The sequence below is a fragment of the Capricornis sumatraensis genome, chromosome 13 (genome assembly GCF_032405125.1).
Source record: "Capricornis sumatraensis isolate serow.1 chromosome 13, serow.2, whole genome shotgun sequence".
NCBI lineage: Eukaryota > Metazoa > Chordata > Mammalia > Artiodactyla > Bovidae > Capricornis > Capricornis sumatraensis.
Window position 1 is genome coordinate 28,731,949 of NC_091081.1, and position 16,755 is coordinate 28,748,703.

General features: G+C 34.5%; 1 protein-coding gene across 1 annotated transcript in view; it reads right to left on the reverse strand.

Annotated features, from left to right (window-relative positions):
* Positions 1-4,300: 4,300 nt before the first annotated feature.
* Positions 4,301-16,755, reverse strand: part of CEP57L1 (centrosomal protein 57 like 1) — an 82,381-nt gene continuing 69,926 nt past the window's right edge. Inside the window, exons 5-11 of the mRNA XM_068984862.1 lie at positions 15,727-15,843; positions 14,513-14,590; positions 13,936-14,022; positions 8,712-8,789; positions 8,355-8,596; positions 7,203-7,347; positions 4,301-4,519 (exon numbers count right to left, since the gene is read on the reverse strand). Of these exons, the coding sequence (XP_068840963.1) occupies positions 4,301-4,519; positions 7,203-7,347; positions 8,355-8,596; positions 8,712-8,789; positions 13,936-14,022; positions 14,513-14,590; positions 15,727-15,843 (966 nt within the window). The remainder of the gene's footprint in view (positions 4,520-7,202; positions 7,348-8,354; positions 8,597-8,711; positions 8,790-13,935; positions 14,023-14,512; positions 14,591-15,726; positions 15,844-16,755) is intronic.

The following is a 16,755-nucleotide window of genomic DNA, read 5'->3' on the forward strand; positions in this document are numbered from 1 at the left end:
TGATAGAAAATTCATAATGCCCAGCATTCTGCCTACAGCCTGGATCCAGTCTCTCAACATTACAAACGGATGAACTGGCATTTATAAGTCTTACATGGTTGAAAAACAGAAACAAAAAATACCTCAGAGGGTAAAGTAACAAGAGATCAATTTACTTCTTTTCTGTTAAAACTGTTAAACAGATATAATACAAGGAATACAACAGATCATGCATATATAATAAAAAATATATTTCTTCAGTGGGGGTGTCATAGTTTATAATTTTAATAATTGTCTATGGCATCTAATAAGCTTTTGAGAATGCAATGACACTATACTGGTATGGAGAACACTCTCAAAAACCCATCAGGAGGGTTTCCCTGGTGTTTCAGCAGTAAAGAATCTGCCTGGCAATGCAGGAGTCACAGGTTTGATCCCTGATCTGGGAAGATTCCACATGCTGTGGAGGAACTAAGCCCAGTCACCCCACAACAATTGAGCCTGTGCTCTAGACCCTGGGAGCTACAACTACTGATCCACATGCCACAATTACTGAAGTCCATGTGCTCTAGAGCCCACGCTCTGCAACTCAAGAAGCCCATGCTCTGCAACTAGAGAGCAGCCCCCACTTGCTACAACTAAAGAAAAGCCCTCTCAGCAATGAAGACCCAGCATAGCAAAAAGAAAAAACAAAACCATCAGGAGGAAAAAATCGACCTGATTCTTTATGTAAACACTTCATACCTATAATCAAAATAAACTCTGGTCTAGACAATATTTTAAAACTTAAAACTTTACCATTTTGCTATATCTAATTCTCCCTATATAACAAAACACCAAAAAAAGAAAAAAAAAAGGAGGAAAGTTAAATAAGTACACAGGTTATGAAGAATAAGGCTGAGGTACTGGCAAGGTCTATTTACCAAGAAGTGAATTTATTTTCACACTGGTGACAGTCAATTATTATTTTTATTTATTCTCATTTTACTTTAATTAAAAGGTGCCATGGCACCCATACAGAGTTTTTTTTTTTTTTAATCTCAAGATGATATACATCTGGGAGTCAGCTTATACTTATCTAAACTTCACATACAATGAAATTAAATGTTCTCTGTAGGTACAGCTTTAGTTACAGATGAATAGAGTTCCAGGAAAACTCCATTAGGAGTTTCACTATTTACACTATACCAACAATGGCAGCTGGTGCATTTTTGGCCACACTGAGCACTCCTTCCATTGCTCATGACCAACCCACCCTTTCCCCCTAGTTTGATATCTCACAAGTCAAGCTTTGATTTACATTTTGATGTCTTATCATGGATTAAGAACACTACTCTACAGTTTAAATTTTATTTTTAAAGGAAGAAAGCTTTACACATAACTAAAAAATAATTTTCAAGCATACCATCCCAGCCAGTTAGCACACTGTATTAAATATTTCCTTTAACCTTGTAGTGTTGAAAATAGGGCATTTCCCTCCAATCTTCCTATCTTTAGCTACAACTTAATAAAAATGGTCATGTTACCAATGACCCACACAAATACAGTTAATTCAAGATTCCAACTCCTATTTCCAGGATTAGAATAGTCACAATACCTACTGCTTTAAACACTCAAACTTTCTAGTTTCATAGTTGCATCAAAGTTGAGACTTGTCTTGGATAAAAGTTCTAATTTCATTTTTTTCAATTTCTGATTAAATAAAAAACAAGCAAACCTGTTTTTCACTTAAGTGAACAAAAATTTATGATATCCTACCGAGTTTCTGCTAGGCAGAGCACAGCTGCGGGGTTGCTACAGCAACTCTTGTACACTGACCATAGACAGCCCCATCCAGGAAGGAAATCGTTTGCTCCACCCACTGAGGAGTCAAAGGCAAGCAGCAGTCTGTGAGCAGAGACACATTTTCAGTTCAGTAATTGTGATGGAGCAACAGGAGACCATTCTTTATCATCTTTCCTAAAACATGTCACCCCAACAACCCAAATAAACTTCAAATCAAGTTGCTATATGAGTACATATTTCCACATCATGGTAGGATTGTATTCTTTAACCAACCCCCACTAGAAACCTGAGCCAGGGAACAAATCAAAGCAATTTCATCCTAGGCATGTAGAAAAAGAAAAAAAAAAAAAAAAAGTAAATTTAGAATATTCTCACTTTTATGAAGAGTACCTTTTGGTTCTTGCTCTCAGGCTTTAACCCCTGCAACTCAGGATCTATGACAATTTTTTCTCTTTTTGGCTGCTCATATACAACATTTACTGAGTTTTTATTCAGTGCCAACCCTTCTGCTGGTTCTTTGACATGTTATTTCATTTAATCTCACAACAACCCTATGAGGTAGGTAGTAATATAATCCCACTTTTACAAATGAGAAACAGAGGTTCCAGAAAGTCATTTGATTGTCTAAACTACTAAGTGGCAGAATCAACACAAACCCAAGTCTCCTATTTCTGAGATCTATGTTTTTTCTACTACATTGCACTGATTTTGCATGAAAATTCACAACTCTTAGTTAAAATATTCAAGTGTTCCTTAAGTGATTTTAATTTTTTATGGTAATTTGTTTTAGTAAAACATTTCCACAAGTAATGACTTTACTACTGGTAAATTAAAAATATTCAGTCACCATCTTAAGTGCATAGAAAACAAAGGCATATCCTGGTGAGTTTTTTGCCAAGTATAAACTACGACACTCACATTCTTGAGAAAAGATAAAGAAGAAAAATAGGTAAGGTGATGAAACTGAGTTTAGATGAAGCAGTCTGTGGAACATCTCTTGGGTTGAAGGAGCCGTAAGGGGAGAGGGAGGGAAAGTGGGTGAAGGACAACATTTAAACCAGAGGGAGAGAAACGTTTATTTCAGTCATTAGTTACTTTCAAGGACAATTCCAAGTATAAGTCTGCCCGTTTTCAGTCATATCTCCTCTTCAGGTATGGAAAGGTCTTTGAAAAGCACCTCTTTTTCTCTTCATAAGAATGAATTATAGTTTTTCTCCTTCCCCCACAGAGCCCACAATTACTCTCTTTCTCCTACATACATTCTTTGGGATTTCCTAAGAGAATATAAAGACTATCTTTTAAAAAATTGCTTTTCCTAGCTCCCCAAGATCTTGATCTTTTTATTCTTTCATACCTATAGCTTGAATATCCCCCAGCTATAAAGATGTACCTCCAAAACTGTCCCTTTGGAATCACCATTTTTTAAATTGCTATCCTATCTTCTAAGCTCCTCCCTTCTGTTATGCCTTTTGTGTCAGTCTTCTAGCTCTACTTCAGGTGATGACTCCAATTACCTAGTTGCCCCAAAGGATTCTGGTGAGAAACAAAGTGTAAGTTCAGTAGAGTTGTACTAGTTTCCACATGTTTCTGGAAAGACAGGTCAACAAACATAAATTCACTATAAAGCATATATGAACAAAGAAATATCTTATGGCATCACTAATCAAAGCATAAAAATATAGTTATAAAGGAGTCAGATTTAAAAAAAAACAAGAGCTAGATTTATAAAAGAGAATGGGAATAGCAGAGAAAGGCTTTCACAGTTGGATTACTGTCATCTAAAAGTTAGTTAACTATGAGTTCCTATTTGTAACTGTCACATTAAAAACAGACTAAAGGCCTCTTCACAAAGCTTTTCCCTTTCCACAAAAGAAAAACATTCCCCAGCTCTAAAATAAGACAGGGAAGAAGCACAAGAAAAGTTAAAAGGCCTGTCCATACTCTGTTAATTTTATATTTGTTCTTTATAAGCTTAAGGTTACACGCCTATTAAATGAAAAAGTGGAACAGCACTTATATCTCAAATTCAATTCAATTTTAAATATCATCAGTCTAGTACAATGTTTTAAACTTAGCTTAACGTATCTGCAAAGTGAACAATGTTTTTTTTTAATTTGTTATTATTATTATTTTTTAGTTCTACCAGTTTACTGCTACCAACCCATCACCCTCCACCCTCATGCACACATGCTCAGTCATGTAACAACATGGACTGCAGCCCGCCAGGCTCCTCTGTCCATGGACTTTTCAGGCAAGAATACTGGAGTGGGTTGCCATTTTCCTCTCCAAACAATGTTTCTAAAACATGGTATGCTGAGGTATTTTAGTCAATAAAAAAGAACAGGAAAGCAATCATTTATTATTTGGGTTTCTTAGGAGGTCATTAGGCATTCATTTTAAAATACTACAATTTGATACTTTATAGAGGCTAGAAACATAATTCAAAATTTCATAAAGGTATATTAAATTAAAACCACTTTAGTCAGTTCAAGATCTCATTGACAAAGTTCATTCAAGATGATAGTTTTGCTTTGCGTTACTGTTCCCACATAATATCATCTCGTCTCAATTTCATCTGAAGATTATGGACTCGTATTGGACGACAGTTGCTGTTCTTTTGAAGAGAGTTAGTTAGCAAACATTTTCTGGAACTATTTTTTATATTCTTTGTTCCTTTACAGTTGCTGTCTTCTTGCTGAATAGCTGAAGTTTCACTCATCTTTGAATTCTGAACTTTTTGCTGTAGTTTGTGGACCTGGAAAGAAAAAAATCTAATATTTCAGTCAAAAATATACTTAAAATATACCTTATAATAGAGGATTGGATTGATGGTTTAAAGATTACATGAAATTAAAAAGTTTGGTAAGTCTTTATTTATTGAATACTTATTGCATGCCTAACACTGTGCTATTTATACAGAAACATAATGAATAAAACAACCATTGCTTTCAAGGAGCTTATTGCTCTTTTTATTAGAGAAAAAAGAGCATATATGTGACAACTAGAGAATAATTCAAGCCAGAATAACTTTGAGTAGGACAAAAAGTGTATGTCTAAGAAGGATAAAGAAGGACAAGATTGATGTGGGCTGGAGAAGCTGAGAGAAAGAAATGTTTGTTTTTGTAAGATAAGAAATGGGAAAAATCAGAACATGGAGGAGAGAGAAGGACCTTTCTGGTGACATTAACAACAAAGCAAAAATTTGGTGCTAGGGGTGAACATCAAGTTTATAGAGTCTATATTTTTTCTTTAAAGTATTCCTGAATTTAAAGTACTACTGAATGCCAGTTTTGTCTTGTTTTTAAAGGCAAAGGAATAAATAACCTTATCTCATTGAGGAGTTTCTAGCAATGATTGGGTTGACGGAATTAAACAAAACAAAATCTATAAACTAGTTAAACCCTTTTCTTCCAAGTCTAGTACATTACTGAATCTTTAAAAAAATATTTATTTTGGCCACATTACATGGCTTGTGGGATCTCAATTCCCCAATCATGGACAGAACCCATGTACCCTACTGAGGAAGTGTGGAATCCTAACCAATGGACCGCCAGGGAATTCTCCACATTACTTCATCTATTTCACTTAAACATAGCCTGATTTGTAGAGCTGGTCCAGACATTGGCTAAGTATCTGGTGTTCTGTTTACCTAAAAATTATTAAAAATTCTTACTTCTATAGCTATTATATATATATAATATATAAATTATATACATATATAATATTTTTCAAAATATAATTTATGTACATACTGCCTAAATTTAAAAAATACGACTACTCTTCTACTCCTTTCAGGTTTCTCCTATGTGATTCTAAGAAAGTATACAAGTTACATAATTTTCACCCTAACACAATCATACAGAAAGTTTACTTACTATAGCTTTAAAAGCCAGTTAAGTGAAAATGTTTGCTTCAAAATTTCATTTCCTTCTATCTTTCTTTATTGGCCACAGAAGAATAAAGGCAGTAAAATTTTGCATTCTTTATTACTTTCCTATAAAAATGGGGAAGGCTTAATTGTGAGGTTAATATATTACCAACTTATATGAATGCTGATTATTCCATTAGCAGATAGCTACATGATATGACCTGAAGGTTCCTGGAAAGATTCCCTCTGCTTTCTGTTCCAGGAACATAATAGTCCTAAGAGTGAATTCATTGTCTTGGGATAAAATGTAATATTCCATGATTTTTTTTGTCAAAATATTAAGACTGTTATGCCATTCATAGTTATTATGAATTTATACACAAGGATAGAGTCCTCCTCATCACCTCCACTAGAGTGAGCTAAGCATAGGTCCCCAAGGAATGGAACACAGCATGGCTTGTTCTGAGAAACTGGAAATGGTGGTTTTAGAGATGGGGTTGCTTTAGACACCTGATGACATAAGGGGCTTCAGTAAGGCATTAGGAAAGAGAGGGATAAGAGGAAAGAATGCTAAATGGATAGCTGGGAGAGCTGTAAAGCAAATTTAGTGCTAAGTCACTTCAGTTGTGTCCGACTCTGTGTGACCCCATAGACAGCAGCCCACCAGGCTCCCCCGTCCCTGGGATTCTCCAGGCAGGAGTACTGGAGTGGGGTGCCATTTCCTTCTCCAATGCATGAAAGTGAAAAGTGAAAGTGAAGTTGCTCAGTCGTGTCCAACCCTCAGCGACCCCATGGACCACAGCCTACCAGGCTCCTCCGTCCATGAGATTTTCCAGGCAGGGGTACTGGAGTGGGGTGCCATTGCCTTCTCCGATATATACGTATATATATATATATATATATATGTAATTTACTTAAAAAAAAATCAGATCCCTGAAAATTTAGGTCCTCCTAATTTTTAGCTATGGTCAACAAAGCAGCTGTATTTTGCAGACACTGACTGAGCGACCTGGGTCTGCGGGGCACTGTAGGGTGCTGCCAAGTGGCGCTAGTGGTAAAGAACCTGCCTGCCCATGCAGATGTAAGAGACTGCAGGTTCAATCCCTTTGCCAGGAAGATCCCCTGGAGAAGGGCATGGCAACCCACTCCAGTATTTAGCCTACCTCTTAATTTTCCCAAAGTTACTTCTGAATACATAACTAAACTTTCTCTTTTTTTTTCTCCCTTTGGCTGTGCCGTGTGGCTTGTAGGATCTTAGTTCCCCAGCCAAGGACTGAACCTGGGCCCCAGCAATGAAAGCATAGAGCTCTAACCATTGGACACCCAGAGAATTCCCTATAACTAAATTTCTTTGTTCCCTTTTCTTTATATTATATTGAGAATTATGTAGCAGACTATGTTATTTCAATGTACAGATGACTCTATTTTATGATAAGTCTAAGTGATTCCTATCTATCATCTTTTCACTAAGCCACACATACAGGCCTCAAATTTGGAAGGTCTAGAGAAACGTAACATTGAATCCAGATATATTATCTTTTCATTAAAACTTGTTATTAAACTTTCTTACGCTATCTTGATGCTGCATTAGTTTGGAAATTTGTTCTCCTTTAATTTCCATTTTCTTGACTAAACGCTCTAGTTCACATTCTATATCTTCACAGACTGATTGGCTTTCAGTTTCTTTCATTTGATTCAGCAGGTCCTGGTACTCCCTATGAAAGAAAAGCAAGTATCAAGCACTATTACAGTTTATAGTATACAAACTATATATATATATATATATATAATATATATATAAACTATATATTAATCTTTGTCACAATTAAACAATACTCTGCTCAATCATAAATTTTAACCAGAGTTAAATATTAACCTTCAAAGACAGCTTCTTTTTGTAGAGGTATCAAATTAAATCTATGGTAATTATAAACAGGCTCTTATGATTTGAGATTAGATATATTTAGAAATATCTCAGACTTAGGCTCTCAAAGAATCTTAAAAAATGTCTGAATTCTTAGTGTTCATAGTTAAATGTAGTAAAATATTCTGATGTCCTTAGCTAGAGGCATTAAGGGACTCTTTTTCATTCCAAGTTTGGAATTCTTAATGTAGAATCTTTGGAAGAATGCCAGCTATAGAAGTATTTGCCTGAGAAATTCCTAGATTTGGTGAATGCCTGCTCAAAAAAACTACTGCTAATAGAACTAGTTATATCTTCTACAGAGGTCATAGTTCAACTAGATGGCCAACCCAAGTCACATATTTTCAGGAATATTTTTTGAAAAGATATTTAAACTTGAAACTTAAAATATGTATCCCATACAGAATCTTTGAAGCATATGGATGCTTCAAACATGCAATGCAGACCGGCCAGAATGGAAAATAAGAAATTGCATTCTTATTTGTCTAATGAAATAATTCACTTAGCTGAAAAGATTATAAAAAGCAGAAGGAGAATCTATCTTGGAAAAGCATTTGTGAATTATAATTTAAGGTCACCAGACCCCATTTGTTAGAATGACAGAAATATTTGTCTATCAGTTCAGATCTTGGGAATACAGAAACACTTTAAATAGAAAAAAGTAGTAATCTTCAGATCAAAATAAGTTCAAAAGGCTAAGTAAGGCTTTCAGGAATTTGTAAGTGACATTGTTTGAAAGACTGAGAAGAAAAAAAGATACCTAAATTAGTCTTGCTACTTCTTGTGATAAATACTTACATAGTCATTTGGTCCAGCTCATCTTGCATTGCCATCAAAAGTTCAGACAAATTGTTGCAAATAGAAATGGACTTTTCTGAGTCAGAAGGTACAGCTTTACATTGAGAAGTTGTTCTAGAAGGCTTGTAGAGACATCTAAGCTCAGTAACTTCAGCTGGTTTCTGAAGGATACGTGGCCCAGAATGTTGCACTGTTTGGAGGTTTTGTGTACTTGCATTCGCAGAATGGCTTGCACTGGCAGACTTTGGGGGAAAAGAAATAGTTGAGAACGATTTGAAATAACTGATGGCATTTAAATAGCACTTATACCAAAGGATGAATTCATCTGAACAAGTATCCTCATTTTTCCCTTCTCACCTTCTCAGCCATAATAGGCAGTGTTCCAAATTTTGAACAAATTTGCTGAGCTGGTCCTCTCTTTAAACATTTAGTTTTCTAAATATTGACAAGGGAAAAAGTAAACAAAAATATTTTAAAAGACATTTATCAAATTAACACTATTACACATTAGGAAATGTAAGTTACAATGAAATATCACTACACACCTGTTAGAATGGTTAAACAAAAAATGTGACAACACCAAATGCTAACAAGGAAGTGGAGAAGCCAGACTGCTCATACACAAAAAATAACGCAGCCAGTTTGGCAGACAGTTTGGAAGTTTCTTGTAAAATTAAAGATTTATTGATTGCTATCATATGATTCAGATATTTCATTTTTAGATATTTACCCAAGGAAAATGAAAAATACGTTCACACAAAAACCTGTACACAAAGTTTATAACTGCTTTATCTGTGATAGCCTAAAACTGAGACAGCTTCCTTTGTAGCTCTGTCAATAAAGAAGCTGCCTGCAATGCAGGAGATCCAGGTTCAGTTCCTGGGTTGGGAAGATCCCCTGGAGAAGGAAATGGCAACCCACTCCAGAATTCTTGCCTGGAGAATCCTACAGAGGAACCTGGAGGGCTATAGTCCATGGGATCATAAGAGTTGGACACGACTTAGCAACTAAACTACTACTACTAAAACTGGAATCCCATTGAAAGAGGAACCTGGTGGGCTATATAGCCCATGGGGTCGCAAAAGAGTGGGACACAACTTAGCAACTAAACAACAAGAACAACAAAACTGAAAACAACCCAAATCTCCTTCATCAGGTAAATGGTTCAACTGTGGTACATCCCTAACATGGAATACTACACAGAAACTTTTAAAAATGCATCAATACTTGGATTGACTGAGTAAAACAAGCCTCTCAAAAGGTTATATACTATATGATTACATTTATATAACATTCCTGAAATAAAATTATAGAGATGGTAACAGATTATAAATTGCTAAGGGTTAGGGAGGAGAAGGCAATGGCACCCCACTCCAGTACTCTTGCCTGGAAAATCCCATGGATGGAGGAGCCTGGTGGGCTGCAGTCCATGGGGTCGCCAAGAGTTGGACACAACTGAGCGACTTCACTTTCACTTTTCACTTTCATACATTGGAGAAGGAAATGGCAGCCCACTCCAGTGTTCTTGCTTGGAGAATCCCAGGGACGGGGGAGCCTGGTGGGCTGCCGTCTATGGGGTCGCACAGAGCGGACACAACTGAAGTGACTTAGCATCAGTAAGGGTTAGGGAGGATGATGTGTAACTATAAAGGGATAACATGAAGGAACTTTATAGTAGTGGAATAGTTCTGTATCTTCATAGTGGTGATGGTTACAAGAATCTACACATGTGATAAAACTGTATATGATCACACAACTGTTGAAATCTCCCTAAGCTCTGTGTATTATACCAATTTCAACTTCCTGGACTTTATTATATTTATGAAAGATGTTACCACTGGGGGAAGCTTATTAAAGATATATGCTGCTGCTGCTGCTGCTGCTGCTAAGTCTCTTCAGTCATGTCTGACTCTATGAGATCCCATGGATAGCAGCCCACCAGGCTCTGCCACCCCTGGGATTCTCCAGGCAAGAACACAAGAGTGGGTTGCCATTTCCTTCTCTGATGCATAAAAGTGAAAGTGAAGTCGCTCAGTTGTGTCCGACTCGTAGCAACCCCATGGACTGCAGCCCACCAGGCTCCTCCGTCCATGGGCTTTTCCAGGCAAGAGTACTGGAGTGGGCCGCCATTGCCTTCTCCGAAAGATACACTGTACCTCCCTTTATATTTTTTTTATCACCTCTACTCTACAATTTTTCAAAATAAAAAGTGAAAAACAAAAAGCAAACAAAAAAAGACACACGATTAGGATATGGAACAATGGTAACTGCTGATTGGAACATAAACTGGTCCAGTCACTTTGAACAATATCTTATAAAGCTAAGGTGCATGACACTTATGGCCCAGTATCTCAGAGAAACCCCTGAACACTTACACCATGAGGCATGTACAAGAATGTTCATAACAGTGTTGTTTATAATAACAAAAAGTGAGAAACAAACCAAATGATCACTGAAAGGAGAAGGCAAAAAGAAATTTTGAGCAATAAAAAGCAGTGAACCATTCATATATGCATCAATTGGAAGAATCTCATAAACTTAATGTTGAGTGGAAAAAGACAGCTGCTGAAGAACACAAATACCGTAAGCCCATTTATATAAAGTTCAAGTGTAAACCTAACAAATATATTTCTTATAAATACTTATTTGGCAAAGTAATTTTTTTAAAAAACCAGGAGAGTGATAAAAACAAAATCAGAATTGTGGTTACTCCTTGGATGGAGGGAATACAATTTAAGAAAGGCACACACTGGGCCTTAACAGTGCTGGTAATGTTCTATTTCTTAAGCTGTGTGTTGAATACCAGTGTTTATTTCATTATAATCCTTTGAGCAGACATTTTTTATTATATTAGGTTGGCCAAGAAGTTTCTTCAGGTTTTTCAGTAACATTTTATGGAAAAACCCAAACGAACTCTTTGGCCAAATCAATATGTACTCCTTAGTGAATCATTTTTAAAAAGACACTGCTAAGGTTGCAAAGAGTCGGACATGACTGAGCGACTGAACTGAACTGAACTGAACTGAAGCTACATTCTTAAAAGTAAATGATTTCACTATTTTTGTTGGATGGATTGAACTAGGGTGACCAATTGTCTCAATCTGCCCATGATACAGGATCTTCAGTACTAAAACCAGTACAGTCATAGGCAAACTGGAGTGACTTGGTCACTCTATTTAACACTTTAGCAAGAGAATAATCAATAAGCTGAGCATATTCCATAATAAAAAGAAAACAAAATATTCCCAATTCTAAAGGAAAATTTAGGTATCTTAACTATCATAAACATTAATTTTTTTTAATTAAAAAAATTAAATGGCTTAGAGGTAGAGATATCACACGTTTGTGAGTCAGTTCTTATTCATTCAGATTTTCTTGGTGATCCTGGACAATCATTCAAGCTCTGTACCTTAGGAATGATAATTTCAAGTAATAGAAAATGATGGTCTGATCAAAGTCTATTTTAAGCAGTTAAATTAGAACAAAAGAAATGTAATTTTTTTTAGTTGTTATACTGAATGAGATTTCTGACTGATAATTACAATCTATCCTTTCAAAAGAATATTGAAAACCTCACAGGACAGGCTTCCATTATCTTGCTTACAATATTCAAACAGTCTGATTCTTTACTTCCAAGCTCTCCTTATGCTGTTGTTGGTAACTGTCTAGAAGTATAGCTCTAATCATGTCTCTATAAGCCTTCAATGGTTTGCAATGATTTATAGAACAAAAGTTCAAATTCTTAACATGGCACTGAAGATCAGTCATAATCTCACTTCAAGCTATATTTTCAGGTCTCATATGGTACTAGTACTGGACAATTATTTACAGTTTCATGTAAAAATCAACTATACTCTCAGACTATAACACACCTCGCCTCATCTCTATCAATACTTACTCATTTTCCAAGTCTGCCTTTACTACTTCTTGTGTGATCTTTTCACATATTTTTTATGTGTACAGCACCAGAATACTTTGTTTATACTTTTATTAAGTTTTTAGTACACTCTGTCTTATATTTGTATTTTTGTCTGCTTCTCTGTAAATTCCTGTGTTATCTTTTTAATACCTAAAGGTACTAATCTATGTAAATCAAGACATATGAGTTGAATGAACTACGTCCAGGATATGGAGTAAGTGTCAGTGAGACAAGCAGGAATCTCACAGAGGTCTCTTAAAAAAACTCAGATACTACCTTCAGCAACAGTGCTCCTGTTACCTTTAAAAGGAGGCATTATTACTTACAGATCTATGAACTTGGAACTTAAGCTAACTGCTTTTATAAAGTGGTTTTGCTATCAATTATTTTTTCTTTTCTTCCAGGAGCTACTTTTTCTTTCCTTCATTTCTTCTACCTTGTTTTTCTCTGTACCTTATTAAAAAATCTTTTCCACCAGATCTTCAAAGGATGTCATAAAACATAACTACAAAAATAAGTCAGTATTTTTCCACTTGTATAAATTACTTATAGTGATTCTCTATTTGGCTTTGCAGCTTCTAACCTTACTGTGGAGATAAGACACAAAACATACTTAAGGAAGGAAATAAACTAAAAAAATCAATATAAACGGCATTGGGAAAATAGTCTTCATTACTGTAGTTTGCAAATTCTTTGAAAGAAACTAATCTGTGAAAAATGCTGCCAAACTACTGAATTCTCTTTTTTTCCCCTGAATTCTTATTTATGGAATAAACAACTAGCTAAAGTTAAGTATAATGTTTCCTCCATTATTGTATCCACAGAGTGAACCTATGGCAATGGCCAGAACTCACAAATAGCATGCTTGGTTTGTACAGCAAATAGCACACAGAAACACTACATGCATATTGAATAAATAGTAATAATGGTCATCAAAACTATAATTTCAGAATCATAAGATTAAAAGGGACTAACATTTTCTTTACCATTATAAATAAAAAAGTTTAATATAATAAATTCAAAACATCAATTTATCAAGAAAATTATTATTGGTAAAGCTATAAAGCACTCATTCCCCAATCTTTAGGCAAGTCCTAAGGATATTAGCATAAAAAAGTAAATAATTTCTCTAGAGAAATGACTATAACTATAATTTAATATTATAATTTATAATACAATATAATTTAATAGTATACTTGTCTTTTTATTGTGCATGTATTATATAAAACTGCTTCCAGAACCTATTGTGTTGTATCTATTGTATTGTTTAGTGCTTCTTTTAAAAAGTATCCAAAATACATTTCTTTAACAGTTTAGTACTAGCAATATGTTTACCTTTCTAGAAAAATTAGAATGCTTATTGTTATTTCACAAATTTAGATGTATTGCCCATTATATGTCTCTTTTTGCTTTGGGTGTCAAGCAAACTCAGAGCTAGGTTTTGTGCCCAAATGCTGCTACTTTCTTCTAGGTTTTATGGAATTTTCTGTCCTCACACCCCAAACCATCATTACTTGACTTATGTTTTTAGGTCCATTTCATAGAATTATTTCATGTCTTATATTATAAATATCTCAAACTCTTTTTAAAAAATGCACAGGTATAATTACTAAAAGGATGAAGAAATAAGCACTAGCAAATAAGAATAAAGTATTTGCATACCTTTGAAGATTTCTTCTTTTCCTTGAAGTGCCTTGGATTTGTTACTGAAGACATTAAAATTCTACTGATTTCAAGTCCAGTTTGAAGCTATAATAGTGAAAAAAAACCTTTACTATTACTTGACTTTTAACAAATTTCTTTTTCTTCAAAAACATTATAATGAGGGATCATATATCATATGATCGATATAAAAATGTTTTTTGAAGAAGAAAATCCCAAATATTATTTTTTTTGTGTTAAAGTCACCACGTCTACTGGTAATTACAATCATTTTCTGTTTATAACAGAATGAGTTATTTTATATATCTCAAACTGAAAACAACTGATAGCATGAGTTCTTTCAACTGAGAATATATGTATGTTTCTCAGAATTTCAAAAGACCAAAAGATCTTTGGCAATACATCCAAGTCTATGAATATACTTGCTGACTTACTGAAATTTCATTATTATAGCAAAAAAAGACAAAACTGATAAGTTAGGAAGCAGAAATTAGAGTCCAGGGTAAGGCTTCAGTTAATAAAGTATAATAAAACATATGTGATTTTAAAGTGCCAGATAATACAGTTTTCTGTTCACCTGAGAAGCTTTATCTTGAAAGAGTTTACGCTGATGTTCTTCTTCCTTTAGTTTTTCCTCTAAATGTTTAATCTTGTCCTACAAAAGAATTGAAAAACTGGGATTATTTTACAAAAACTAGAGCTAAATATCTTTTATTCCTTTTCCAAATAGAGCCCTCAGCGTCTTGATTCTTAATAGTTTGGTAAATTAAAGCAGAAAGTAAGAAAAAGGAATGGCAAAAGATGCTAAGTTTTCCTTAGCTTTCTTTGTATGATTCTTTACCCACTTTATGTAAGAAGGACAAAGGAGAAGCAAAGATTTTACATGCATAGGCTCTATTAATTTTAATTAACAAAATCGTAATACTGAAGATTTGGGAGGTTTTAAAGGTCTAGAAGGTCAAACAATATAGTCTTGGGTCTCAATGTTTCATTTAAAATATAGACAACTTACAATAAAAGACTATCCTGTACTTAGGGAAAAGTGAAAGTGAAATCGCTCAGTCATGTCTAACTCTTTGCAACCTCATGGACTGTAGCCTGCCACGCTCCCCTGTCCACGGGATTTTCCAGGTAAGAATACCGGAGTGGGTTGTCATTTCCTTCTCCAGGGGATCTTCCTGACTCAGGGACTGCACTGCAGGCAGACTCTTTACCATCTAAGCCACAGGGGAAACAAGACTAATATACATGAAACAATACGATTTGACCCTAGGTCATGAATATATATGTATAACGTTATACACAAATGTATTTCATCTTATATCCATGGTATAGTTTGGAATAGGAAGACAGTACTATCTCAAAGGGAGAACTTCCTGAGTGTTCAAAATCTCAAGGAAGGCTTCATAGAGGAAGCAGGAATGGGAGAATCCTACAAAATGGATGGGATTCACTTGGAAAAGGAGAGGGCATTTCAGGATAAGATCTAGAATAGGCATAACTTACTTGCAAGTGGTGAAAGGCTACCTTTTCAATATCCTTCAGGTAAATCACCTAACAAATGAAAATATTCTACCACTGCAGAAGAAGGTAAAACTACAATTTCACGTCAAAAAGCAAACTCATTTATGCTGTGATCTATAGGCAATAACTCATATCTGGATTACTAAAAGCTATTAATGAAGTTTTACAAATCTAATTTTATTGTATATGCATATACAGGGTAATTACACATAACACTGAAGATTTATTCCTGGTATCACCACTTCAAAGAAATAAGTTGAAGCTTACCTCAGCAGTTTTCTGAGTTGCTGTAAGTTTAAAACATTCTTTTTCTAAGACATCAAGCTTTTCAAGTTTTGCATGAAGCTTCATATGATCCTGTTCTTTTTCCCTTTGAAGCTGGGCCTGGAAAGGAAAAAAACAAAACCTAAATTTGGCGAGTGAAGCCAACTGCTCAAGAATAATACAATTTCTGAGAATTCAAAGCACAACATAAATTGTCGTAAGAAACACATAAAAAACATGCACATACTTTAGGTGCTTTAAAAGCAAAAAAAACAAGAGAAAATACTTTTTGAAAACAAAGAAACTGTGCAAAAAAGATATTAGATCAATGGAACAAAATCTTCTATGTATCTTTATATAACTTTTCTACTATGGAAAAAATCATCAGTGAAACATATTAAATAAACAAGGTGTTATTACAAGGTGATCAAACCTACTTATTAACTTACCCTCTAACTATAACACAGAAAAGCAGCTATCAAAGGACTAAAACATACAGAGAACTTGGAGAAAATTAGGGAATAGGGAACTTAAAAAATATTTTTAGTTGAAAGAATGAAAATATAAAGTGGCAAAACCTGTGGGATGCAGGTAAAGCACAGTTTAGAGGGAAATTGATAGTTTTTAATCACAATAGATCATATTTAAAAAGAAATAATAAAGTTCTAAAATCAATAATCTAAGTTTCCAACATCCAAAGATAGGGAAAAAATAGCAAATTAAATCCTACATTAGTAGAAGGAAGGAAATAATAAAGATGAAGTGGAAAGTCAATGAAATAGAAAATAAAAGTTTTTATAAAGATTTATTTTTTTAATATTTATTTATTTATTTTTTGGGGGTCAGCAGGTTTAATTTTCAAATATTTTTTTAATCTATAAAGTTTATAAAGTGATATATAGGTTGATAGTTTTAAAAAGAGCACAAATACAATTTACTAGTATCAGGAATGCAAGAGGGGACATCTCTAAAGACACAAGAAAAACAGATAATCTGAGTAGCTGCATCTCTGTTATAAATAAACTGAACTTA